The 27771-nt window shown below is 39.3% G+C and overlaps 1 protein-coding gene and 1 long non-coding RNA gene across 7 annotated transcripts in view; one reads left to right on the top strand and one right to left on the bottom strand.

The window, feature by feature from the left end:
* TAB3 (TGF-beta activated kinase 1 (MAP3K7) binding protein 3) overlaps nucleotides 1-23837 on the bottom strand; it is a 28668-nt gene extending 4831 nt beyond the window's left edge. Inside the window, exons 1-6 of one of the 6 annotated variants that reach the window (XM_040633192.1) lie at nucleotides 23705-23837; nucleotides 18368-19829; nucleotides 17330-17490; nucleotides 11671-11764; nucleotides 8962-9045; nucleotides 3217-3318 (exon numbers count right to left, since the gene is read on the bottom strand). In XM_040633192.1, the coding sequence (XP_040489126.1) occupies nucleotides 3217-3318; nucleotides 8962-9045; nucleotides 11671-11764; nucleotides 17330-17490; nucleotides 18368-19829; nucleotides 23705-23806 (2005 nt within the window). In that variant the 5' untranslated portion in view covers nucleotides 23807-23837. Of the gene's footprint in view, nucleotides 1-3216; nucleotides 3319-5369; nucleotides 5871-8961; nucleotides 9046-11670; nucleotides 11765-17329; nucleotides 17491-18367; nucleotides 19830-23704 lie in introns of those variants that run through there. The other 5 variants (XM_040633207.1, XM_040633199.1, XR_005835564.1 and 2 more) reach the window with 5 other exon arrangements.
* On the top strand, nucleotides 443-23781 carry LOC121103411. Its single transcript, XR_005835576.1, has 4 exons — nucleotides 443-820; nucleotides 3307-3468; nucleotides 21665-21766; nucleotides 23647-23781. It is a non-coding gene; the product is annotated as an uncharacterized LOC121103411 (long non-coding RNA).
* Nucleotides 23838-27771: the final 3934 nt, after the last annotated feature.

Below are 27771 nucleotides of genomic sequence, written 5' to 3'. Positions count from 1 at the left end.
TTTTTTTTTTTTTTAAAGATTTTATTTATTTATGTGACAGCCAGCCAGCGAGAGAGGGAACACAGCAGGGGGAGTGGGAGAGGAAGAAGCAGGCTCCCAGCGGAGGAGCCTGATGTGGGACTCGATCCCGGATCGCCAGGATCACGCCCTGAGCCGAAGGCAGACGCTTTAACGACTGCGCTACCCAGGCGCCCCTTTTTTTTTAAGATTTTATTTGAAAAAGCACGAGCGGGGGGTGGGGGAGGCAGAAGGAGAGGACGAACAGGGAGCCTGAGCCTCACAAGATCCCAGGATGCTGGGATCATGACCTGAGTGGAAGGCAGGGGCTTAACTGACTGAGCCACCCAGGCGCCTTGGTCCTCAGGGTTTTCTTTAAAAATCCTTTAAACTTGGGTGGCTCGGTGGGTTAAGTGTCTGCCTTCGGCTCGGGTCATGATCCCAGGGTCCTGGGATCGAGCCCCCCATGTCGGGCTCTCTGCTCAGCGGGAAGCCTCCTTCTCCCACTGCCTGCTGCTCCCCGTGCTTGTGCTCTCTGTCAAATAAATAAAATCTTTAACAAAAAATACTTGAAACTTAGATTCCTCCTAGATTCTCATCCCTCTGGCCCTGAGCTCAAAAAAGGCTCTTTGCTTTGATAGTTAATTTATAAATCCTGCTTTTTAGGAGCAGTCCCTACTGAAAGTGGCGGCAGTGCCTAGGAGGCTAACGATATCTGGGTGGAATTCCCCCTGGAACCTGGAGTGTGGCCAGGAGGCTGGGAGAATTTACCTATAAAACTATGGATCATCACTGTGAACGGCAAATGAGATTAAGATCTAAGGTAGGCAGCCTACCTAAGTGGGTCACAGAAGAAACTAAGATGTAAAGCTTTAATCAGTTACCATCTGGGGTTCAGTCTATCTTCCACTGGAAATTAATGAGCCGTCTTGTGCTTAGCCATTTGTATTTCATGATCAATGGCTGGTGTGAACATTCCCCAAGACGTAGAGAGAACTGAGTTTTAGACCTCGAACCTTACAACAGGTAATAAGGCTCAGGTGGAAACAGGAAGGAGATGTTCGTTACAGTAGAATAGAAAACCACTGGGTTCATCAACCTATTCCTAGAACTATAAAAAGGAAAATGGGTTTGTTTCTCTGGCCTCCACTGGCAATCTGAGTGACCATTATCACCCACCTTGTATCTTTTGGCTCATGACTCCAAAACACAAAGACTTGATAGTTTTCTTTTTTGTACAATATGGAAGAATAAAAAGCACATTTAACTGTTATAGCCTTCTTTTAGAGGAAAAGTGTTCTGCATGCCGTTTCCAGAAAGGTCCTCTCTCCTACAACACTCTTTGGTTTTCAGGGTATTTTGATCTCCTAAAAGGTGAACACTTAAACCGTACTGCTGTTGGTTTTTAATAAAGAGGCTCTAAAAACTCACTTTTATACTTTTCTGGAACAGGCGACTTTTTACTTCATGAAGTGGAACTCCAAACCTAGCCTTAAATTTTATTTTCTAAACTCCCTAAGTAACCGCACAACCTCTTTTAACCGAACTAACGCAGGCTACTTGGGGCTCCTCCTCATTGTCTGCTACCGTACGCAAAGTAGAAACAACTTCCCCTCTGTCCTTCTGAATTCTTGCCTGAGCCCCCCCTGTAATAAAAGACAAACTAACAGAGAAGAAGCTAAGTTCATTAGCATGTGTACCTCACACAGGGCAGAGACCTAGGAAAACGAACTCCCCAAAGGGGGCCAAGCTGCCGCTTAAAATACCATCTGCAGCTGAAGACAAAAGAAGGACGCTGGGGGAGGGCAGGGGAAGCCAGTGAGGAGGGGGGTTACCTGACTGCTACCTAGATTTCAGTCAGCGCCCTTCTCTGCTGCTGAGTCCCAAGGCTCTCTGGGAGCAGGGAGGCACTTCTCGACGGAGATTGCCTTTAGCGATGTAGCTGTTCCTTAGGAAAGGGTAACTTCTACTCTGTGGTCAGAGCCTCTCCTGCCTTTATGCCAAAGAGGCATGTCTGGCGGTGGCACAGTTGTCCCCTCAGGACCGTAATGATGTAATCTGGAATAAAGTCACTCTGAAGTAACTTATCCAAAAAATTTTAAAGGCGCCTAAGTTAGAATTATTGTTGGTAAGACACTGCTCATCATAGGGAAGTACTGTTTAACTAGAAGCATCTAAAACCCGAAAGACATTTTGGATGTCCGTTTTCATTTGATTTAGTTGTAAAATCTTGTCTTTTTATGGACTGTTTAAAAAGCAAAATATTTCAGGCCGCATAGAAAAAAAAAAACCTTAAAAGATGCATATTTATACACAAATGAAAACTGAAGTCAGTACGTTTTTCAAGACTAATTATTTTTAGGGGCGCCTGGCTGGCTCAGTGAGAAGAGCATGTGACTCTTGATCTTCGGGTCATGAGTCAAAGCTCCACGCTGGGTGTAGAGAGAACTAAAAAAATAAACTTAAAAAAAAAAGACTATTTTTAAATGGGTTAATAGGCCAGATTTCCATAAAAATAACCATCCTCAAAAATATCAAAAATCAAGTTTCACCAATACTGTTTATATTACATAGTCCTACTTGCATAAACTCAAACATCCATAGACAGTATTTTTAGAACCCTTATTTCAACTGAATCCCAGGGTAAAATTCAGGAAGCATCGGAAAAGTGAAAGTTCTGGATTTTATAACTTCCCACTCCAAGTTATTTAATTACTTGGCCTTGTTTTCTAGATGCTATCATTAGAGCAATCTGTCCAGTATAGTGACTACTGGCCACTTGAAATGTGACCACTGTGAACTGAGATGTGCTCTAAGTGTAAACTGTACACCAGCTTGCAAAGATGTTGTACGAAATCAAGAATGTAAAATATCTCGCTACTTTATATTGACTCCATATTGAAGTACGACTTTGCATCCACTGCATTAACTACTTCCGGTATCTGCCTTGTGTTATATTTCTATTGGACAGCACAGCCTTAGAAACTCAGCAGAGAGAATGATTTTTTTAAAGTAATCTCTACACCCAATGTGGGGCTCAAACTCAAAATCCCGAGATAAGAGTCACAAGCTCCACCAACTGAACCAGCCAGGTGCTTGGAGGGAGTAATTTTTTAAAGGGGGGGGGGGGCGAAGTCGGCCTTTACTGGTGGTAACTCCCCATGGGCGAACACGTGTCTTTGGACTTTGTGCACAAAATCCGGACACACAAGTACGAACCCTCAGCAGCTGCTGCCTGGGTGTCATGGACGTCTGCCTGTACTTTGGACGTCACGCTAATTCTTCGGGCTTTCCTCTCAATTGTGCAAGGGTCTGACGAATCTGCATGAAAAGAAGCAAAGCCAGGAGAAAAGGGATTAAAGCCATCCATGAGAAGAGTGGACAGGCTCCCAAGGATCTCCCATGGGACATGCACGGTTGCGTGTTTACCCTTTCTATTACTTCATGATACCTTTAAGTTCTCCTGTGAGGGTAAGTGCCGAATTTAATATTGCTTTTACAACCTATACAGAACAGTGCTCTTAGAACTTTTTCCACCCTCTACAATTACTTGGAATCAATGCCTAATTTTCCTAGTGCAAACTCAGAGTAATTAAATGTCAATGTAAGGGCAAAATGTGGAAGATGATACTCGAGCAATTGCCTTAGTAAGCAGCAGTTATTAGAAAACCATGGGTTGAAAGTACAGGATGTGCAAGGCTAGCCAGAGAATCTATTAAAATAATATAAAACTACAGTACTTCATAATTAAAGAGTAGGAAGGAGTAGCAATAACTGAAAAAAATCAGAACTCAAAATAATACGGACTGCAGGCATCCCAATTTCTTGCTAGAATTTTGTCTCTAGTAATTTATGCATTATTAGTAAGTAGTTCTTTCTTTGTATTAAGACTTGGTATCATTTGCCCTTAAGAACCAAAGAAAGATCTTGTATTTTCTGATTAGTTCAGAGCGCATATGAACAATCCCCTAGTACGATCCACCTCTGGAAATCAGTGCTCCAGAATTCTAAGCGTGGTGCCTAGGTACTTAAACACTCCCTTATCAGAGTACACAAAAGCAGAGAAAATGGTCTCCTTAGGCTCCAGAGAATAGTGTCCAGTTCTATTAAATTTGTAAAGCACTTTCATAGTGTCACATACTTACTCTCACAGACTCTTAAAACAGCCCTGTAAAATACATAAACTATGAAGCATCTGGACTGATCACCTTTCTGGTGCACAGAGTAGATCTGAACAAGGTCCGGTGGCCAAGACAACCCAGACACACGCTCCAGTAGTGGGACACCAAGGTCGATGCTCTCACCACTGTGTTACAGGGACAGCTGGGGGAAGACTTGCTGAGTCAGCCGGGGCGCTTACATGTACACGGCACTGCTTCAATACCAGGTTCAGTCCAAAAAGGCTTCTGGGTCTCCCTCTTTTTCCTTCTTTTTCTTACTCTCTCCTTTTTATTACCGTACGTCAGACAAAGATCCATATTCCACTTGGATTTACAGTATATGTCTGTAATAACTCCAAGACATTTATTCTAACCCATAAATCAATTCTACCAGTTATTTAATCTTAAATTAGGTGATACTACAAGGAAATCTACATTAAACCACATAAACTTTTTTTTTTTTAGAAGAGGCCACTTTAGTTTAAAAATCTGCAAATGCTTAGAAGAAAACAAATTTGACTTCATAGAGAAAATCAAATAGCTTTTAGAAATGTAATGAAAAGCCTTCTTAAGGAATTGTAGCATTAAGTTCTATTCATAAATTTTAAGAGGTGAAAGGTATAAAAATTATAAGGGGTACATAATACTATTTTATACTCTAACCAACAGTACATATAATGAAAGCTCAATTGGATTTCTATAGTAGAGATTCATTTATAGTGAAGCTGTTAGTTCTCTCATCTACTCAAAACTGTACACGTAGCAGAGAAGCTGCTTGGGGGAGGAGTCATGTCTTAACTTTGTGGCATCAAGCGTCTATCTACATAAGCCATCTAAATACTGAGCATTTGCTACATAATGTAGAAGTTGATTGCAATTGGAACTTAATTGGATGGTCCCTCAGCGTTAGCTGTAATTATCAGCTTTAGCAAAATTTGATTTCAAAGTGCCACAGAATAGAGGGTTTGGTTTTTTTTTTTTTTTTTTTTTGTATATAAGTATTTGTAGAGAGCCCAACGAAGCTTACCATTACAGAAACCTCATAATGCAAGCCCTGCACCATTCCTAGCTGAGCCAAACACGAGCTCCCCACCTCAAACACATGGTGCTGGTCTCAAAGACTGCAGGCAGTATGACCGCCTGCCACACTAATATCACCACCACTAGAACACCGAGTATATGGGCTCCTGGCAGCTGACTTATCACACCAGCTCAAGAAATTTTCCTTTTATTTCTTTGTGAGTTTTCAAGGTAAAACTTACACGATGAAATAGACAAGCCATCTGAGGAGTTTCGACGAATGCATATACACCTGAATAATCCAAATTCGAATCAAGACATTATGACCAGCCCATGAAATCCTCCCATGCCCTTTCCCAGTTATTCCCCAACCTCTGCTCCCAAAGGTAACAGCTGTTCTGGGGTGGTTTTTTTTTTGACACAAATTAATACAGCTTATGAAATGCACATATACAATCATACAGTATGCATTCTTTTGTATTTTACTTCTTTCAGCATTATGTCCTTGGGGTTGGTCCATGTTGTGTTTAACAACAGTTGATGTGTACTGCTCCATGATTTGAATATGTCAGTTTATCCATTCATCCGTTGATGGCCTCTTGGTTTGTTCCCATGAATCTTCTAATACAAGCCATTTTGTGGACATAGGCTTTAAATTCTTTTGGATAAATCTTTCGAAGTAGAATTGATGAGCTACAGGGCAGGTGAATGAATGTTTGGTTTTTTAAGAAACGGTCATAAACTTTTACCAGAAATGTGTAAGAGTTCTGATTGTTCTATATCCTCATGAATGTTTCATACCACTGCTATTCAGGAATCTCAGGATTTTAATTTGCATTTTCTAATGTCTAATCAAGTTGAGCACTTTCATGTGCTTATTGGCCATTTTTCTCTGTCAAGTGTTGACTCAAATGTTTTGACCTTTTATTACTGTGTTATAGAAGTTCTATATATTCTAGATACCAGTTTTGTTTTTTTACCGGATATGTTTTCAAATATCTTCTCCCAGTCCCTGGCTTGCCTTTTCACTTTCTTAAGAGTGTCTCTTGATGAGCAGAAGTGTTGAATTTTAATGAAGGCTAATGTACCAACTGTTCCGGGTCCTAAAAATTCTAAGCTAAACCCAAGTTGCTTTTATTTTATGTTTTGCTCTGGAAGCTCGATAATTTAGTTCGACACTTAGGTGTGTATGACCTATCTCAGATTTTTGTGTAGAGTAGGAGGTAAGAATCAGAACTTTTTCCATGTGATTATCTAGTTCCTCCAGCACTGACTGCTCAAATGACTTTCCTTTCTCCATCGGTTGCTTTGGTGGTGGGGTCAAGAAGCTGGCAGTGTAAGTGACGGTCTACATCTGGGCTATTTGGAAACCTAGAGTCATTTCTCTACCTACTTTTTATCCCTATGCCAATAACACACTGTGATGACTGTAGCTTTATAGTAAGTCCTAAGGTGAGTTAGGGCTAAGACTTCCAACTCCCTTCTTTCTACAGATGATTCTGGATATTCTATGTACAAATCAGGGGAAAAATAAGTTTCCCACTTTTGATTTAATCGCAACCATGGTGTATTACTCTAATTTGGCAATGTTTTGTAGTTTTCAGCATATACTACTGGCTAGATTTATTCCTGATGGTTTTGTAATTCTTTTTTTAATTTTGTTCAATTGTTTGCTACTATATAGAAATACAGTTCTTGTATACTGACCTTCCATCCCAAGACCTTGATTAGTTCTGATAGTTTTTTAGTATCCTTAGGTTGTCTTTGCAAATAACCATGTTAGTTGGAATGGCTGCCGACTTTAGTCAGATGCTTTCCCTACACCAAGTAAAATGATCATGAGCTTTTTCTCCTTTGTTGATAGAACATTCCCGAGCTAAAACAAACTTGGTCATGATATAATACCCTTTCTATTTATTTTGTGAATATTAATGATTTTTTAAGTGCAGGAGGATTATTGATCTGTAATTGTTTTCTTGGCGGGAGAGAGTAAGTAATCCTTTATCAGGTTTTGAAATCAGGGCTCTGCTGACTCTGTAAGCCTTCCTCCCCTATTTTCTCAAAGAATTTGTGTAAGATTGGTAGAATCTCTTCCTTAAATGTGTTACAGAATTCACCCACCAGTGCGATCATCTGGGTTTGGAGTTTTCTTTGTGGGAAAATTTTTAACATAATGGATTCAATTTCTTTATACAGCTCTTATTAGGTCCTATATCATCTTGTTTTCAATTTAGGTAGATGCGTCCATTTCACAAAGTGCTGAGTTTAAAGATGTTCAGGACATTCTCTTACTGTTTTAACAGGTAACCCATCTTTTCTTTCTGATTTTGATAATAAATTCGTAAGTTTTACTTATCTTTGCACCTTAAGCTAGGAAAGAACAACAAAGTCAAGGAGATTGAATTTTAGGTCACTGATTATTAATCTTCAGGTCGTATGTATTCAGAAATTTCTTTGTACCCACTGTATAAACTATGTGTAAGTAAAGAACTCGACCTTAACTCCTAGCTCTTGGGAGATAACCACTAAAATCTTTAAATTTCCCAAGTAATTGGAGTGTCTTTGTTATTTACGGTGGGCCCTTTGGACCATACCTGAGTGTTTTACGCTAATGCGATGGCTCACGGCAGACACACTGTCTGCTCATCAACTTGGTCCTCTATCCAACTTTTCAACATCTTCCCTTAAATAGGGTGATGCTTCTATAACAGCCCTTGAATCAGTTATCTGTTGGATCGTTAAGAGGTAATGCTTCTTTAGTAGACACTCAGGCAACATCAAGTTTAAAGACTCATGTATCACCTATCACTTTAACCATTTGGATTAAAAATACATAACTCCGTGACTTTCAGCTTGAAAAGGTATATAATGTTGCCATAGTGCCAAATCTAATACTTTGAAGTCATCCACTAAGATTCTTACTTTTAGGAATCCTATTTTAAATGCAGATTAGATGAAACATCTATGGTGGCAGTAGTACTGCACTGCAACCCATAAACCAAATACTTAAAATACATAGAAAACTGTTCAATTAAAATATAGGTGACCGAATTTATACATTACCTGAGGAGTAGTAACTCTGACAAGATTTTAACATGTTTCACCCTTAAGCTGCTTAAAGCAAAATATATTGAGATATGAAATGCATACTTCAGCTCAGTCTTGAGAACTATATGAGCCTTCAGTGAGAACAGGGCAGAAAAAATTTATCTGAATTCAATGACTCAAGATGTAAATTTAATTCAAATTAATTTTTCAAAACACTGAAATGCCAATTAAACACTGGTACATAAAAATAAAGAGAACAGATCCAAAAGTGATTCCTCCAAATACTTGGTTACAGAGGATTTACTTTGTCCTTCATGAAAAAACATCTAGTCCCTATCTAATTATGTTCACCTGTTGGGCACACAAGGATTCTTCTGCAACCTAATGGTCTCAGATCTACTGCCGATCAAACTTAACATTCTAACATAAGACCTTTAAAGTTCTCTTTATTTTCTAAGAATTCTCTTTTAGGATTACAGTTATTATAGAGGTAAGTAAATTGTAATGTAGCTATTTTTTTTAAGTTTTTAAAAAATTAATTACCTTTGACAATAATTCCAGGAGTTACTAATTTAAGTGCTTTTTAAAGTATGGGGGACATTTGGCACAGCAGGATCAATATGGTTAACTTTTTTTATGCTGAACAAGTTAACATCTCTAATGGAAATTTCTTCAGCTACAGAGGTGAACTCTCAAAGAATTCTGATATTTATGTTTCTGGCATTTCCCTACTCACCTTTTTTAGATGGCTTGGGTGGTACGACTGGGCCAGGTTCTATGTTGTCGTAAAAGTTATTCATGGCTTTTGGATCAAAGTTTCCTACAAAGAAAATAAAATCACCATGCATTTAAGGCTCTTTCTCCTATTTGACTTTTTTGGTACAGAATATATAGAAATAAAATATCTGAAACGGGAAACTGTTTTCCAGGGTGTCAGAATTCCTATTCTATCATTGAAAATGTTTTTCTTTATCACTATGAGAAAAGATGCAAGGAAACTACCACATCAGTGTTGATCTATCAATCACTTGAAAGAATATTTTTCTAACTGCAAGGCTAGTCTCTTTCAGCAGGATTATGTACGTGGCACACTTAGGGAGGTAAATGAAGAGAAAGTAAAGCGTGGCTGAACTACTTTCTAGTATTTCTTTCATGCGTAATTCACCTTAAAAAGTTATCCGTTATAAATTTAACGGTGGGAGAAGTCAAAGATGAATCAAGTTATAATAATAGCAGCAGCTCACAGATTCCTATCTTCAAGAAATGGAGACTATTGTCTACAGATTTAAGCAAGATGATAAGGTGCCAATTTCAGAATAATAAATACAACGAACCCTGAGAATTCTGTCTTGCCACAAAATTTTCAACTCTCTTAAAAAGTTCACGCCCCGGCCTCGTGTCGATTTCAGTCCCAGCTCCTGCCATGACTCCTCCAACGTGGGTTCTGATACAGCGGCAGCATTAGGTCCTACCTTCACTTCTGTGAAGCTATCACTGTAATCGGCTTGTTCTGCACAATTCCAATTAAGCGTTGTAACTACGCACACTTACTTACAGGCACTAACGAACAGTTTATGATTTTTTCCCCTACAAAGTTTTCCTCACTGAAACCAACCATAAAGCTGCTTTTCAGCAATCCAAATAATGATCTGCATCTAGACCCAAGTCTCTCGCTTCAAAGTTTACATTGGAATTCGGTATAAAATTTTTCCAGAGTGTGAAAGGAGATTTAGAAATACTTAAGCACCAAAAAGAACACTTTGTTGCCCAATGGAGACCAAAAACGCAGCTCTTTGCTTATAAAACGTGAACAGTGGTTTCCCTTGCAAGTCCTATTACAAATGCTATTACAAATGCTTTTATCCCTTTGGAAGGTAAATAAAGCCACAGTGCTTTAAGACGTTGCATTTCTTCAATTACAGCTGATTTTTAATTTCTAGATCTCGTAAGGCTTACTATAAATACCCTAACCAAATGTTTGAGTGTGTGTTTGGCTTTAAAAAAACACCCAAGCAAAGACTGCCGCAGTCTTCCAACACACTAACAATAACCTGTATCACCCCACAGGGTGCAGAGCGCCACTGCTTCAAGCTACGAGTGTCCCTGGAGGGACTACCTTCTCACGTGACCAGACTGCTCAACTTCCACATTCGAATTTGCTAATATTCTGATTGTTGGGTATCTTTTGGGTTCCCCTGCTTCTGTTAAAGTTGCCATTTTTAGTCAAGATTTATTATATACTCAGAGTAGAAGCTCTCTTAGCTGCCATAATTGAGTGATGGGAGAGGCTGAAACAGACCTTTTAAGAAAAATTACTTGTCAACTTCAGTGTTGGACCGAGACTGAAGTTTTACGCTGTTTCTTACATAAACCACACCTGTGATGAGCTACCGGAGGAGCGGGCAAACACTTCCCCCAAACTTTTTCTTATGTAAGATTCAGAAAAAACATTTTACGCTTTGTTGTAAGCCCTCAACGGTGCTGGTGAAGCACAAAAGCAGCCCCAGACAACTATATTCGACTAAAATTACGAAAAGAACCACCAGGCTAGTTCGCGGAACCCTACAATTTTGTTTTATTTTGAAAAAGAAAACAGAATCCTCTTGGATTTATCTCCTTAGCCCTCTGTTTTCACCCGTATCTAATTCACAGACCGCCCCCCAACCATGCCTTTTCTAAGTGATTTGCCTTTGGTTTTTTTTTTTTTTTTAATGCAGCTCCTCCTGCATTCCCATCAGCTTAGTAAACATTAAATTACAGAAGTAGAGTAACTGGTATATACAGGTTAGGGAATAGGTACAACTCACTGTCATTGAGCAGACAATTCAGCTGCCAGGAGCAACAGTACTTGAGCATGCCAGTGCAGTGGCTGCAGACAGGGTGAGAATATTTGACAGGGGAAAAGAATAGTTCTCATCTAGTGAGTTGGGTAAATGAAAGTTAAGGGAGCTTCTACCATAGTATAATTCTATAAGAAAGCAAAAAACAAACCCCATACTCTGAAAAGTCTGAGATATAGCTGGATGTTTTCATATGACATATAAAAATGGCATATGGAATTTATTTTAAAAGTGAGAAATCCGATATTCTGATACGTGATTCCCTATTTTTACAGATACTTCTGATGATTATCACAACATCAATCTAGGAAGTTTTATAATTAAGACCCATCAATACAAAATATTCATATCAAATGACTAGAACAAGATAAATGTAGAGTAATAATACAGAGCAGTTAAAATGACAAGAACTTAATGATGGAATTGCCAAAGTAAAACTATTTTTGATCCCCCAAATCTATGACCAAGGGGTGGAGGGATCTCTTGAGTAGGATTATAATGGATAAAAACTCTCTCTTAAATTTGTAAAACCAAAATGATTGCTATTTAAGCAGCTTAAAACACCACACTATTACTTATGGTTTACCAAATAATCAAGTCTATACCTCTAGATTGAAGGAGGTCAACTTCTTTCAGTGTACAGTCAACATTTATCTGGAGTTGTCTGTTCATGCTTCTCAATCTTGTCATTTCCTCAGGCTAGTAAGAAAGGACCCAAAATAGCAATTGTGGGAAAGTCATTATCAAGCCCAACATTTAAGAACTGCTATTCATGTTAATAGTTCTGCTTGGTTATTACCAACAATATGGCCTTAGTCCGTAAGAGGGCATGTTTAAGAAGTCCTAAACGTTTACAGGAACAGTCAGGTAAAATGGGGACATCGGTATGGCCACATAAACACCACAGCTGCATAAAACGTGGCAAGCTACTAGACTATGTTTTATCATACAAAATACCATTTCAATCACAGAACACTACAAATATTTTACTTCTATGTTATCATGGTAAGGGACACTCTGAGAATCAATCTGTAAAACAAGCAATGTCCATGATTTTAGCGTTGTCCAGGCTTGAAAAAACTACTGTCAGGCACTGTGTTTACCAGAGGTCGCATTCTTTGCTCAAAACATCTTTCAAGGCAAGTGCTAATTTATACATGAGGAAGCTGAGGCACCCAGAGTGCATATAATGTCCCCAAGGTTATAAAACATAGTGAGTGGTAGAACCAGAATTTAGATCAATCTATTACATGAAAACTTCACAAACAAATGGATCTCATTCTTCCTCCAACTTTGTTTCCTTCTTCCTTGACTTCGAGCCCAGTCTACCTATCCTTAGGCCTTTTAGGGGCATACATGAGACATCGAAGTGTAAAGAATGCCTACTCTTCAATTAAATAAAGTTTTTTTTTGGAAGCCTTTACATCCCCTGACCTTCTAGATTTCTTTACTATTTATATAAATATGTATACAGTAACAAAATTAGAGTTTAAATTCCAGAGGCATGGGTCCTGAAGCTTTCAGTACAGCCTAGATATTAACTCAGTTACCAATGTGCTTTCAACTATATAAAGATAAATATCTGCTATGACAAAATAAAATCTTATTCTGTTAAAAAACCTGTATTTTTCTACAAACTATGTTAATAAAAGAGCAAAGAAAAAGGAGCAAAAAGGTTCTTAATTCACAATAATGCAAGCTCTTATGCTGGTAGGACATGTTATCAGAATAACTGGGACTGCCCCTTACATTAACAAGTATGAAACATTTAAAATAAGTGATAGAGCTACAATCCCTTAGAATGCTATGGGAACACAAAAGTCATTTAGCAATATCTATTAGGGATTGCTTTTCTTTTTCCTTATCTGCAAAAATATGAGACATTACCATGTAAAATGCTTACACCTTGTCTACCAGGCAATATTAAAAGGGTTTAAAATATACCTGAGCATTTATACTAAAAATAAAGCACTTGTCTGGGTGTTTTAAAGACTGATATTGTCTTCCTAGGAATATGTAAAAGAACCCATTCTCTGTAGCACTTGCCTGGGGGTTTCAAAGACTGATACTGTCTTCCTAGGACTATGTAAAAGAACCCATTCTCTATAGAATCATAACGGGAAAATTAAGTACCTAAAGGAGTTAATTTCTTCCTATGTATTGGGGGGGCATTGTTTTAGCCACAGTGGTCCTAAATAGTGAAGCTCTGTAAGCACGGAAGTACTATAATACACTTTATAGTCTAGAGGCTACAGCCCATTTTGCTTGTAACAAGAGATCTAGTCAACAGGATCATCTCCAAAGACAGGAGAACCACTGAATTCACTAAAGGAATAGTTTACCTGTAAAATTCATAGGTCCTTTTTCATAGTTTCTAATTAAACCAAGGGAAAAAAAAATTCTGAAAAGTCAGTACCATTTACCAAAAAGTACACTGTCTTTTCAGGGAGGAGGGGTTTCAAGGTTGGCTGTGTGTAATTTAGAGTTGTTTGTAAAAGATCTGACATTTCTAAGTGAAAAATTCTAAGTTTTCAAAAGGCGGCAAAACTACCTTAAGTCAACTCAGCACTTTAAGAAGTTGTATCACAGCGACCCAGTCGAAGACCACTGTTGTTGGTTGGTGGCTTGGCCCTAATTACGCATCTGAGACTAACAAACGTGGGTTAGTCCAAAAACCCACTTAGAACAAGACGAATAACAGGAAAAACTTGGCTGAGGGGGTAACTGGCATCTTTCGCTTAATCCAACCTTATTTATCTTTCAAGGTTTAACTTAAATTTCCCCCTCCGCCATGAAACTGTCTCATCTTTGAACCCTATTAGCAAAAAGCTAACATTTCTTTCTCAAAACTGAAAGTTCTTAATATCCTTACCATTTAAGCTGGCCAACACTTCTGATATAATGTCAGTTTCCATGATCTTTTCTCTCTCACAAATACGTACAGGTTCATAGGAACACGTCTATCCTTTCACATACAGATCTCTTTATGAGCTGACCTCTTCGACAGCACTTAATAGTGCTTTGCAAACAGCAGATTACAACCATCTTGCACTTCTGCCCTCCTCAGATTATTTCACTGGTACTCTAAGCCTCTACAGCTGGTAACAAATGTGCATTTTCAGTCTCATGAAGCACACACATTTTTTTAATACACTGCTTGATAAGAAATTTGAAAACTCGAAGGTAGAAATATGTGCTTAATAGCAAAAAAACAGTCCATTTCTCTATCACGTAATCCTACATGTGAATGGGACGAAGATAAAAACAGCCATTTTCCTGAGCACCTAACTCCATGCCAGGCACTTTACATATAGGTCTTTATCGTGACAACAATATTAAAATGTACTTATTATAATTCCCTTATAGATAGGGAAAATCAAATGCAGAAAAGTTAGATACAGTCAGTGATTGCCAGAACTATTCTGCCTCCAGAGCCTATGTGGGCACTTTTTTTTTTTTTTTTTTTAAGATTTATTTTAGAGACAGCAAGTGAGAGATTGGGGGAGAGGGACAGAGGAAGAGGAAGAGCGAGAATCTCCAGTAGACTCCCCACTGAGCACGGAGCCCGATGTGGGGCTCAATCCCACAACCCTGAGACCATGACGTGAACAGAAATGAAGAGTGGGCTGCTTAGCTGACTGAGCCACTCAGGCGCCTGTGATGTGGGCACTCTTTAAAATGATGTCACAGTGCCTCGAATGAGCCTCTATCAACAAAAGGGAATTCTGACAAAATGCTCTATTTCTGGATGAATTTCCTACATAATAGTCCTTATGTTATGCATATTCCTAAAGTTAAATCGAAATTTTGCAAAATGGTTCAGGGGTGTGTGTGTGTATCTCAAGCAGGTTTCTGCAGTGTTGTCCAACCAATGTCGGTAAGAATACTTAGTATTTGTTGGGAACTGCATAAACTGATTATATTATCAGATAGTACAGCTAAAACAAGCAGAGACAGTTACTTCTCCAAGGATATATGAGGGACAGCTAAGTAGCAGGAGGAGGATTCACATTCACACGGGAAGAGAGAGGCACTGTCTGCACCTCCAGGTAGAGCTGTCCCGCAGCCGTGCGTTGGTACTAGCCCTTCATTTTACTCTAGGCCTGGCAGCAGAAACACAAGGAGATCAGACACTTCAATTTCTCATCTCTCAAATACTGTCACTCATCATGAACTACCAATTTCTGGAGCTGCGTGATGGCTACACAGGGGCTTCATTCTACTCTTCTGCTTTTTTTCTGTTTTGAAGTAACTCATCAATAAAAGTGCTCATCTAAAATCTGGATTTTCTTGAAGCACTAACCTATGTTACCTTGGACACTTCTCTACTTTCCAACACAACAAGAAAAATCAATAGGGCTCATTATAGTAGGAATTATCACACAGCAAGAGGTTACTGAACAAACCTTATTTGGTTAAGTTAGGGGAAATGACCTTTACACTAACAAAATCTGTTGATGCTCCGTAAGTACCTAAAAGCCCCCTAAGTGCCCAACCACCAGGGTAGACTTCCTATGTGGATTATGTTCTTCAATACCTCCCAATCAGAGAATTCAGTGAAGATTTCAAGTGGAGAAAACAATGAGACAGTAATCTATTACCTTTCAGTTACAGACAGCTTTGTAATTTTCTAAGTGTTTTAAGTAAAGCCCTCCCTTCTTACTTCTAATACTGACTATACTTAGGAATTTCATCAATATTAGAGAAAATTTCATTAAATTATTACATACGCCTGTTTATCAATAATTTCCTTCTGAAAAAATTCCACTGGTTCCCCATTACCAGCAGAGCAAAGTTCAAACACCTCACCCTCAAGGTCTAAACCTCCATCAACAGGTGCACATTACCGTGTTAAGACACGAGAAGTCTCGGCTGGAGTGTAGGACCTGTATTTGCTGCCTCCGGAAAGTCTGTCTTAACGTCACACCTTTGTTACACCTCAATGTTCTTTTCCCTTCTTTTTCGCTTTTCTTTCCCTTCGAAAATGCCCTCCCCTTTCGTCTCTGCCTATACAGCAAGACTATACTGTTTAGAGCAGTGAGTCCTCACCCTTTTCCCTTCACTCTATTAACCTTACGAAAATCACATGAAAACTGTAGACATGCTTCCATACCGCACATAATTTCAGGAGATCACAGATTTCCTTTGAAGCCATGACCCTCCATTAAAAATTTATCTATGAAGGCAGAGCTGCAGACATGCCGTCTGTAAGAGGCCTGACACAGATGCTCACTTCTCTCACCCTGTAAATGCCGAGAAATTACCCTCCATTTACAGAGGTCAGGAAAATAAGGAACGGCTCCAAGGACAAAGTAAAGGGTAAGGTGAAGCCCTGAAGAATACACAGGACTTACCCAGGAAAAGCTCCAGAAGGGCACTCCAGCAGCAGAAGGGCTCTGAGTACATACACAGACGAGTTGCCGCATGAGTTCTCTCCCTACCCGTGAGCATTACCCGCACTTACCGCGCTGAATTCTAATTATCTGTCCAGGGGCCTACTTCTCTCGCTAGCAGGTACTAAGCACCTAGCGCAGGACCACACTCACCAGCTCAACAAGGGCTGCTGCGCGAATGAATGTCAGAAGGTGAAGTGATAGGTTGGAGCACCGAAAGCTTGTATTGTCACAAGATTTTAGGAGACTGGTTTCAAAACGTCCTGAAGTAACATTTTTTTAGAACTCATAAATAGTACTTAACATGTTAAGACTATATTATCCAAATCTTGTCTTTAGGGCAGTTTCTATTAGGACCACTGTCCATACCGTTACCTTAGTTCCTACAATGACTTCTATTTAACAACATTGCTCTGCCTTAAACTACTCTATAGCGCACACTTCCCCAGATTCATACTGATATTGTTCTAACTCATTTCAATCAACATACTTAAGAAAATAACTTTTAAATCTTTGGAATTTATATGTATATTATGCTTAAAAGAAAAAATACATGAGAAAAAATATAAAATGCTTGGGCAGGGCGCACTTTTCCATTTTGACAGAAAGCAATTCGTAGTACATGAGACGCCATACCTTTGTTACAACTGTCAGTTATTTGAAATGACTGATGGGCCTATGGAATTCATACACGTGAGAAGTATATTTAAAGCATCGAATTTTCTGATGAGAACAACTGAAAGCAAAAGCCTCTGACCCATTGTTTAAAAAACGAGAAGGCCCTGCCAGGAACAGAACCTACAAGAGAAACAGCTGCCCGGACATCCATCACCCCCAGCTTCCTGTCCGCACAGGCCAGCAGAGGACTTACCGTGGGGATCGCAGTCGTGCAGCTGACCCTTCTGAGCCGTCTCTGCATCAGGTCATGCTCCATACCGTTCACTTCAGCCTTCAACCGCTCTAGCTCCTCTTTCTCAAGTTTCAACTGCTTTGCTAACCTCTCCATCCTTGCTCGCTGATGTAACAGCAAGGCTATAGTGTTACAGATAGAGTCATTGCAGAGGACAACATTGAACAAGTGACCGGGAAACTTCTATGTGCGTTGCTTATGCATAAACACTCAAAAGAAACCCTGTCCTCCATTTTGAGTTGGCATTTACTCTCAGGTCTTGCTAACGCTATTTTGCTTTAATTTGGCTCTTTTAACCGCTGCCAAAATGACATCATCTATACGTGCGTCTTGCTCTGTTGACCTTCGTTCCCCTAAGATTGTCTTTTTAACTATACCTCTGTGGGATTTAACCAGGTTCGATACCAGGCATATCAAACTACAATCGTAATTAATACTCCTCTTATTTAATGAAAGAATATTTGATTCTCAGATACCTTGAAATCTCAACGGACTTTTAAAAAATTCTGTCCTCCTTTCAGTTAGGTCCACTATTAACTAATCCAACATTAGTCTTCATCACCAATCCCACTTACAAATATACACCACTTATAGATATTACACCCTCCAGGCCAAACTCATTAGAAAAGATTCAAATTCCTTAACCTTGATCAACTTTAGTCCACCTGCTATGAATCTCCTTTTCCCACTCTGTAGTTTGTTTTTGATCAGTATCAATTTCACTCGTCTATGTTTTTGTCCCAATGAATGTTGTCCTAAACACAGCCTTATTAGGTCACTATTATCATGCCTATATTTTCATACTTTAAAACAAAGCCTGTACAGAACTCTGACACACTGACCCTGTTTCTTTCTAACCCTATTCTCTTGGTAGCAATGCTACTGCCCAATAGTGAATAAATACTAACCATTTAATTAAAACTAACCAGCTGATATAAATTTATTCTCAACAGGCCACCTCCCCACAAAGATTAAATTTCATAAAAGGGCTCAAGTTACCTTGCGTATAGGCATAGTCATCTGATCCAGAACTAGAACTCCTCTGGTATTTATGGCTTCCCTTTTCTCCCCCAGAGCCTGGTACCACTGAAATGGGCTGGATAGGTTCTGGGGCTGCAGAACGTTCTTCTTGGTCCACTAAATTTAAAAGATTTTCAGTCGTTGCTCGACCTACGGTAATTTTAAAAACTGTAGTTGGGTTTGGTATCACTCGAGGAGACGGTGAGGGAGCACATGAAGGTCCAGTTGGCTGTGTATACGTAATATATACGGGATTAACACTAAATGGAGGTTTTGGTTGACTGGCTATTCCTCTTGAAGGAGAGCTTGACGGTGGTGTGGTGGCTGTGTACAGTGAGTGCTGATTCCGTGGAGACGGCTGATTGCTGATAGGTGAAGGACTCCTGTTCATTGCTGTCCCAGGTCTTTGAGAGGGTTCAACTGTAATTTCTATCTTCTTCATGGATCCTTTGGGTAAGCTAGATGTTGTATATGGGAGATAGGCTACTGAATGGCTTCCCTGTTTCTGATAGCTAGGAGGTCCTTGTTGATATGGGTGGGGTGGAGTAGTTGAAGGACTAGGTGGCATAAAGACGTGGGAACTTGGGTGGCCCAACTGGGAAGGTTGCACTTGATGCTGTGGAGAGCTGAAGGGTGAAGGACACTGAGAAGGCGGTGGTGAATGGTAAGCAGGCTGAGGAATCTGCTGTTGTTTGGGAGAATACTGAGAAGGCTGATAGTTCTGTTGATGTGGATAAACAGGTAAAGGACGTTGGCTGTAATGAGGCACTGGGCCCTGCGGTGAGGACTGCCATGGTGTAGTCTGAGGAGTTTGTCTTCCTGATGAGCTCTGAGATGTCTGTCTAATATAAATAGAACCAGGAGACCCATAGAGATTGCTTGGAATTTGTGGAAGAATTTGTAAAGCTCTTGGTACAGTCTGTCCAGAAGGGAGGCTCTGGGATACTGTAACAGTAATCGGGTTGGTACTATACCGAGGTATGTGCATGTATGAAGGAGGTGGCGGCGGCGGTGGCGAAGGCCCTTGCATAGCAGACGGGTTCATTCCTGCTGGCATGGAAGCTGGCTGCTGAGGTGGCTGTGAAGGAGGAGTAGCTGCACTTCTGTTCTGTTCATTCATAAAAAATGGATTGTAGTTCGGAGTAGCAGCCACAACGGCTGGGGCAGAGTGTGGTTCCTGAACTAAACATATCAGCTGTTTACTTGCTGCATGCTGTGGATCAATGTGTCCATCACTTGAGCTATGTACCAGTGTTCGACCCCCGTTAAGCTGCGCTCCATCTCCTGGGTGGTAGCTACTAGAAGAATGGATACCCAGATTAATATGCAAAAGGCGATTTCTATTCATCCTGTTGTCATCTGGACTATGGTATTCCATGTATAAGTATTTGCTACTCTCCTGGGAAAGGGCTCGGCAACAGGCTTCAAGATTGTTGTTGTTCTAGGGGAGAAAAATGATAAGATTAATACCGAGAAAATGAACAAATCCTAATAGAAGTCAAGCTTTGCAGGTTACGCAAACACGACTGTCACAAAATAAGTCGAGAACGGCATTTTAAGCACAAACAGCTTCACAGTCATCTACCCTGACATGGAGATCCCAAACAATTCATATTGTTTCACAGACATTTAGTTCCTATGACTAGTACTACTTGCTACTGCTACAGAAATGGAAAGCACCCACTGATGAACACTGTGACTCAACTCCAAGTTTTCTGAGTCCAAATCCAGGACTCATTTTAGGTCTGTTGCATCTCAACAAATTAAAGTGTTGGGCCAATCTTGGATTCACCACAACTGCTCTAACATACAAGTTAAAGCAATATTCATCATTAATACTTAAACTGAAAAACATGAAAATAACCATGCTTTAGGTCTCGAAAGGCACTGAAACCACAAAAGGAGAAAAGTTATAATAAAATTCCTAGAATAAAAACAATAAAAATTCTAAAGCAGCCTTTTCTTTTAACCATATTTATCCCTATATAACTTCAACTATCATTAGGAGAGATTAAGCTAAACAAAGAAATCAGTAAGAACAAGTACATTGTTTGAATTACGGCTCCACAACTTTGCCAAAGTTAAGGCCATGTAACAGAAAACCGGGTCTCAACTGCCTTAATGAAATTCATTCACACTCCCACAGTCTCAAAATTTTTTACCCTCAGAATCACTGTAGGATTTGAATTTTTGAGTCGCTATGCACACAAAGATGGTGATACCAAAGTGACATTTTAGACACTCCAACAATAATCTAACTAATGAAGGAGGTTCCTCTCTTTTAAATTTGAAAATATTATAAGGTAGTTTTCCATTAAAATACAAAATTCTGAACTATTTTATTAGCCTAAAGCACTACTATCCATTGCCTTCAGAATAATAAAACTTCTCAATTTCTGTGACTTTCTCTGTAGTTCATAAATACAAAGATATGCACATACATACCTACTACTGTATATTTATTTTAGGAAAAGCACATTTTATATAAAAATGAAAGTAAACACTTTTCCATCTGCTGAGAAGCAAATAAGGTTAAATCTAAAACAGAACATACAATGCTGTAATTTTAGAGCTGGAAGAACTTTTAGGATTCATCTATGCCAACTCAACTCATTTACAGATGAGGAAAGAGATGCCCACAGAGTTATATGGCTTGAGAGCAAGCACTTAACTGGTTCACAGGAGGGCCAGTTCTAGATTCTCTGTCTCCTCATTCCCACTGCTGTTTCGACTATAACACAGTAATTTACAAGGGAGAGGATGTTAGGCCAAAAGGAAATTACTATACTAAAGCTTTAGGAAGTAAACAAAGATTCAGTTAAGCAAACCTTTGCAAAATGAATTGTCAGAAATTTTCAAAGAATCGGCTTCATCAAAACTCCATACATAACTTGTATCTGTTTCCTTATATAAAGCTTTGATACTAAAATTCTGAGCCACAGAGAAAAGTAATTGTTGAAATTTAAGGAGAAAATTATTGAAACTCAAAGTTCGGCCTTTTTAAAAATCCTGCTTTAAAAAGCACTGTGATCAAGGAAAAGAAGCTAGTTATTAAGCAAATTTGGATCCAAAGGATTCAAACTGATTGCCTACTAGAAAATGTCACTGACAGATATCTGAAAGAAAAGAATATGAAAAGTGAAAATAAAGTATCTCTGCAACTGGACTGAAAGGAGAACAAAAATTAGCCCATTTTATATGAAACCTACAGCAGTTGTGGATACTTCACTATTTGACGTTTGTATTAATGCTGCTGAAATTTCATGTGTTCTACAGTGAATCAGGGAGCCTAAACAGTATCCTCGAGAGAGGACCCAAATTCACAATGATACAAAGTTGGTCTGTCAGCCTATTCAAATGCATGTCTACAGTGACAAGGTAAGTAAATTTTTCCTATGAAGAAAAAATTTAAACCAGCAATACAAGATATTTAAGTATTATCTTTAAGAAAGCATTTTTAAAAGACTACCACCAAAACAGATTCAAATGTCATCTTTAACTTGCTAAATGCCTTCAAAAGAAAAAAATGCATACAAAATTTATCAAACAGTAAATATAAATAAAGAAATCAAAATTATTTAGTTGGATAAAGAGGTCAGATTCTTTTTCTTTTCTTTCTTTTTTTGATTTTTTTTTTTTTCAGTAGGCTCCATGCCCAGTGTGGGGCTTGAACTTACAACCCTGAGATCAAGAGTTGGATGTTCTACAGAATGAGACAGCCAGGTGCCCCAAGAGGTCAGAAATAAAAACAAAACAAAACAAAAAAAACCCCCACATATATAAACTCTTGAAAAGACCAAGGCAAAAAAGCATCATACTCCTAAAAAGTGACCCTAAACTGAGAGGTTATAGCTCAGAGGAGAGAGGCTTTAAGACTTGAATTTTAAATGTAAACTACTGAGTCTTCAAATGCAAACAGAAAAACCTTCAGAGCCACTAGGTGGTAAGTCTCCATAGCAATAAACTCTGTTAATCCCGAAGGAACAGAGAAGAGAAAGACTTGGGTCGATGTAAATTAGCAATAAATGCTCATTAAGCTGAAATTAAAGTTCATTCCTTCACTTTAGTAAGTGTGAAAAAGACACTAAGCCATGAAAAAAATATAGATGATAAAGGCATAAATCTGAAAAAACAAAGTCAGAGCTGGGGGATAGGTGGTGAGGATAGGTAAGGAAGGTGACTGCTAGGAAATGGTTTTAACTAGAAGCCTCATTCATGCTTGGTTTTACTCCAGTGGGAAGCACCTTTGCTCTACCAGAGACCAAAATGGGGCTAAAGTAAAGAACGGAAATTCAGACTGGGAATGTGTGCTAGAAAAAAAACAAAAACAAGCTATAATACAAAAACCATAAGCCCAAAGGTCTAGACCTAGCAGAAGGGCTAGGAAGCACCTCTTTTTACCATACTTAATTGTTCTGTGAGTCTCTACTTGTAACTAACTTGCACTGTATATATGCTTAGGTGATATCCCGCAGTAAGGTATACTCTGCATACGATGCAGTAAGGTAGAATTTGAACTGACTGTGTGTGAGGAAGTCCAGTGGCCAAGACAAAAGTACTGTATCCAAAAGTGAACCAAACAGGGAAATGCTATAACCCAGAACACACTGAGATCCTGTGGAGGATGATGCAAAATTCGACAAGGGAAGCATTAGGCCAGTTTGTCTGTTGTCCCTTGAATGGGAAAAAACATTCTATCCAATATTAAAGATATATTTCACTACAAGACATCAAAACCAAAGGAATATGATTAAACTAGAGAAAGTGGCCTTATACTTAAAATTACCTATTAGTAAGCATTTATCAACTACAAAACCAGTAAGAAAGGGACTGGACGCTATAGACTTTAAAAAATTGGCTCAGAAGTATATAGCCTAAAAAGTTATAATGATAAATTTGAGATTCAAAATTCAAATTTAAGGATTTTGGGACTGATCGAACAACTCCAAAAATGTAAAAAGTGAAATGTGAACATAATCAGTTTTTGTTTTGCTACATGCCTTTTTGTCTCTAAATCAGTTGTCCTCAATGGGGTAGGCTGCGCCTCCCATAAGACACGTAGCAATGTGTGGAGACATTTTTGGTTGTCACAACTGCGAAAGTACTATTGGCATCTAGTGGTAGAGACCAGGAATACTGCTAAACAGCCTACAATGTACAAGGCAGGGCCCCACAAAAAGGATTACCCAGCCCCAAATGTCAATAGCACCAAGGCTGAGAAATCCTGCTCTAAGTATCTCCCATTACCCTCCCCATAGACAAGAAAACTCAAGGAGAAATGCAGCTTAATATCACTGTCATTGCTGGGTAATCTACCTGTAACATGCACTGAGACACAACACCCTCTGGAATCTCCGGGAAGCGTTGTCGGAGGTCATGGAGAACCTGCATGTCAAGCTGTGGACTGCTCTGCGCCATGCCAGAACAAATGGTGGTCAAGTATCTGTTAGGAAATTGATGCTAACCGGCCTTCCGATAGTAATGATCTTCCAACACTGCATTGATTTTCTATTAAAAGAAATGAAAGTTAATCACTGTTATACACCTAAAACTTATGTAACGTTGTGTGTCAACATACTCCAATAAAGTACGGTTGCACCTAATTATATATTTCACTTTATTCAAATAGAAATGATCACTCTGTTAAAATGGAGATACGGAAGATAAGTATAGTTAATTCCAAAGTTGTAAAATTGACAAATTCAATTTAGCCAGACTTTTCTGATATAATATAGCCAATCACTGGTTTAGAAACAAAAGAAGCCAGAAAAAAAAAAAGAAAAGAAAACAAGGACTTGCTGATAATACCACAGAGCATTACCTGTCCTGACATTCTACTTGCACTTTGAGGCCAAAAGGTTTGAATTTGACGTATGAGTAAAGGAAACCCAAAGTCTAAAGGAAATAACTTAGCAAACAAAAATGGAAACGCAGAATCCTTTGTTTTTAATGATGATGCTTTGCTGGAGGGGAGATGGGTGGGGGGATGGGCTACTGAGTAATGGGGCATTACGAAGGGCGCTTGTGGTGATGGGCACTGGTGTTGTATACAAGTGATGGATCACTAAATTCTACTCCTGAAGCCAATACTATACTGTATGTTAACTAACTTGAATTTAAATAAAATCTGGGAAGAAAAATTAATTAATTAAAAAGATGATGCTGCTGGCCCATCATTAGCCAGACCTAAATAGCGAGGCTTTCACCTATTTCTGATGCCACCGGCAGAGGTGCTAAGATGGCAGGATTTGAGGGTACAGTTTGAGTGCAGAAAATTAACATCCAATCTCACCGGCACTACTCAAGTTGAGCACCCACATATAAATAAGGGAACTAGTGAAATAATGAAATCATAAATTAACTGGCAGCATCAAGGATCAATGAACTGATACACGTTTTAATACAGCTGACCTTTGAATGACATAGGGGTTACAGGCACCAACCCCAGTGCAGTCGAAAATCCGTATTTAAGTTTTGATTCTCCCAAAACTTAACTACTAACAGCCTACTGTTGACCTTACTGATAACATAAACAGTTGATTAATATGTATTTTGTATGTTAAATGATGTATTATATACTGTACTCTTACAATAAACTAGAGAAAAAATAGTAAGAAAATCATAAGGAAGTAAAAACATTTATAGCACTGTACTGTATTTATTTTTAAAAATCTGCATGTAAGTGGGGGCGCCTGGGTGGCACAGCGGTTAAGCGTCTGCCTTCGGCTCAGGGCGTGATCCTGGCGTTATGGGATCGAGCCCCACATCAGGCTCCTCTGCTGTGAGCCTGCTTCTTCCTCTCCCACTCCCCCTGCTTGTGTTCCCTCTCCCGCTGGCTGTCTCTATCTCTGTCAAATAAATAAATAAAATCTTTAAAAAAAAAAAATCTGCATGTAAGTGGACCCACAGAGTTCCAACCTATGCTGTTCAAGGGTTCAACTGCACATATTTCCCATTTTTTTAAAGGGGAAAAACGTAGTGTATACCATACAATCTCATTTCTGTTGTGTTCACCATTTGATGGTCAGATGTTTTTAAGTCTGAGAAGTAAACACCTGCATCATCTTAAGAGGCATGGAAACCATGATTGTAAGCTACATGGTCTAAACCACACACATAAGGGTCATTCCACACCAAATCTTTATCTTGCAAAAAAGCCTTGAAACTTTAAATCATACCCTTACTTGGGGGCAATGTAGAGAACTATAATCAATATTTTACAAATAAAAAATGTCCGGATGGGTCTAAGAAGGCAGCATAGGAAGGCTCTGAACTCATCTCCTCCCATGGACACACCACATTTACGCCTACATATAGATCAATTCCTCCCGAATGGGGGGCTGACGGAACACCTTCTGCACAATACAAGGCTAGAGGGACCTCAATCAGAACAGCAAGAGAAAGAGATGCAGGGTAACAAGGGCAACCCCACCTTGACGCCACAAACTACAATAGGGGAAGATATCGCTGACAGACTCACCTGCCCAGGGCACAGAAAATATGCTGCAACTTAAAGGGTAACTAGACTGTAAGTGAAGGAAAACCATTAACCCCAGAACATCCACCAAACAGTGGGGTAACTACTGGAAGTCTCCCTGGGGTCAGAGGTGCTGGTGAGTGCCACTGTTTACCTTCCCCCTCCCACCCTGATAGTCCACACAGAAGCAGGGACCAGGTGTTCTAGACAGCCTGTTACTTCAGCTAGTCCTGGGCCCCAAGCACACACCAGCTCCAGGCATCCAAGCAGGGTAGTCCCAGTGGGGCGCACACCAGGACCCACCTAGCCTACATTCAATACAGCTCCAGTAATCTCACCAAGGGGGCACAGTGCAAAGCCCCCTGAGAAACCTCCACACATGCCAGGTTCTGCTTCAGTTTCCCATTAGGGTAGCCCCACTGCAGAGTGCCCCGGGACCCAGAGACCACATGGATTACAGCTCCAGGCAGCCAGCTACCCAAACGTGCGAGGAATACACAGTCTGCACAGGGGATGTGTCTACACGAGGCCACTCCTCTAAGACTGGGAGAGGCGGCTCTTTCACCTCATTCATAGAAACAAATACAGAAAATCAAATTTAAAAAGGGGGCAGACGAATACGCTTTGAACAAAGTAAGATAAATTTTCAAGAAACTAAACCAAAATGAGATAAGCCATCTACCTGAAAAAGATTTCAAAGTAATGATCATAAAGTCACTCACCAGACTTGAGAGAAGAGTAGATGAACTCACTAAGAACTTCAACAAAAAGACACTATTTTTTTAACAAAAATCTGAGCTAAAGACTAAAATAACTGAAATTAAAAACATACTAGAGGTAATTAACAAGAGATTAGAGGATGCAGAAGAACGGAGGAGCAATCCAGAAAACAGGGGAACAAAAAACACGCATGCTGAGCATCTAAAAGCAATTTTAAAAACTGAAGACAGATATGGGACCTCTGTGACAACATCAAGCAAATTAACATTCTTATAATATGGATCTCAGAAGGAGCTAAGATAGAAAGGGGCAGAAAACTTGTATGAAGAAATAATAGCTGAAAACTTCCCTAACCTTCGGAATGAAAGAGACATCCAGGTTCAAGAAGCAGAGAGCCCCAAATAAGATGAACCCAAAAAGGCCCATACCAAAACACGTACTAATTAAAAGGTCAAAGATTTAAGATAATGAGAAAATCTAACAAGCAGCGAGAGGAAACCAAACAGTTATGCACAACAAAAAAACCCATGAGGCTATCAGCTGATTTTTCAGCAGAAACTCTGCAGGCCCAAAGAGAGTGGCAAGATGTACTCAAAGTGCTAAAAGGAAAACAGCTGACAACCAACAATCCTCCGCACTACAGGGTATCATGTAAAATCGAAGGAGAGACAGAGTTTCCCGAACAAGTTAAAGGAGTTCATCACCACTGAACCAGCCTTACAAGAAATGCTAAAGGGACTCTTTAAGTGGAAAAGAAAAGGCCATGACAAGAGGTAAGAAAACAATGATAGGAAAAAATTTCAAGAGTAAAGGCAAACATAATACATCAATCACTTACACTGCTAGTATGAAGGTTAAAAGGCAACAGCAGTAAAATCATTTGTATCTAAAAAATTAAGGGAGTCACAAAATAAAAAGATGTAAAACATACATAAAAGATGGATGGGAAAGTAAAAATGCAGTCCCCTTAGAATATGCTAGAACTGTAGCAATCATCAACTTAATACAGACTGCTATTTACTTAGGATGTTATATATGAATCTCAAGGTAACTACAACACAAAAACATGTAAGAGATACACCACAAAAATAAAAAGAAAGGAATCCAAGCATAAAACTAAAAGTCACCAATCATGAGGGAAGAGAGCAAGAGAATAAAGAAACAGATAATCACAAAAGCTATCAGA

The sequence above is a fragment of the Ursus maritimus genome, assembly GCF_017311325.1.
Source record: "Ursus maritimus isolate PB19 chromosome X unlocalized genomic scaffold, ASM1731132v1 scaffold_X1, whole genome shotgun sequence".
Lineage (NCBI taxonomy): Eukaryota > Metazoa > Chordata > Mammalia > Carnivora > Ursidae > Ursus > Ursus maritimus.
The sequence above is the reverse complement of the archived record's forward strand: the minus strand, read 5'-3'. Positions and strand labels throughout refer to the sequence as shown.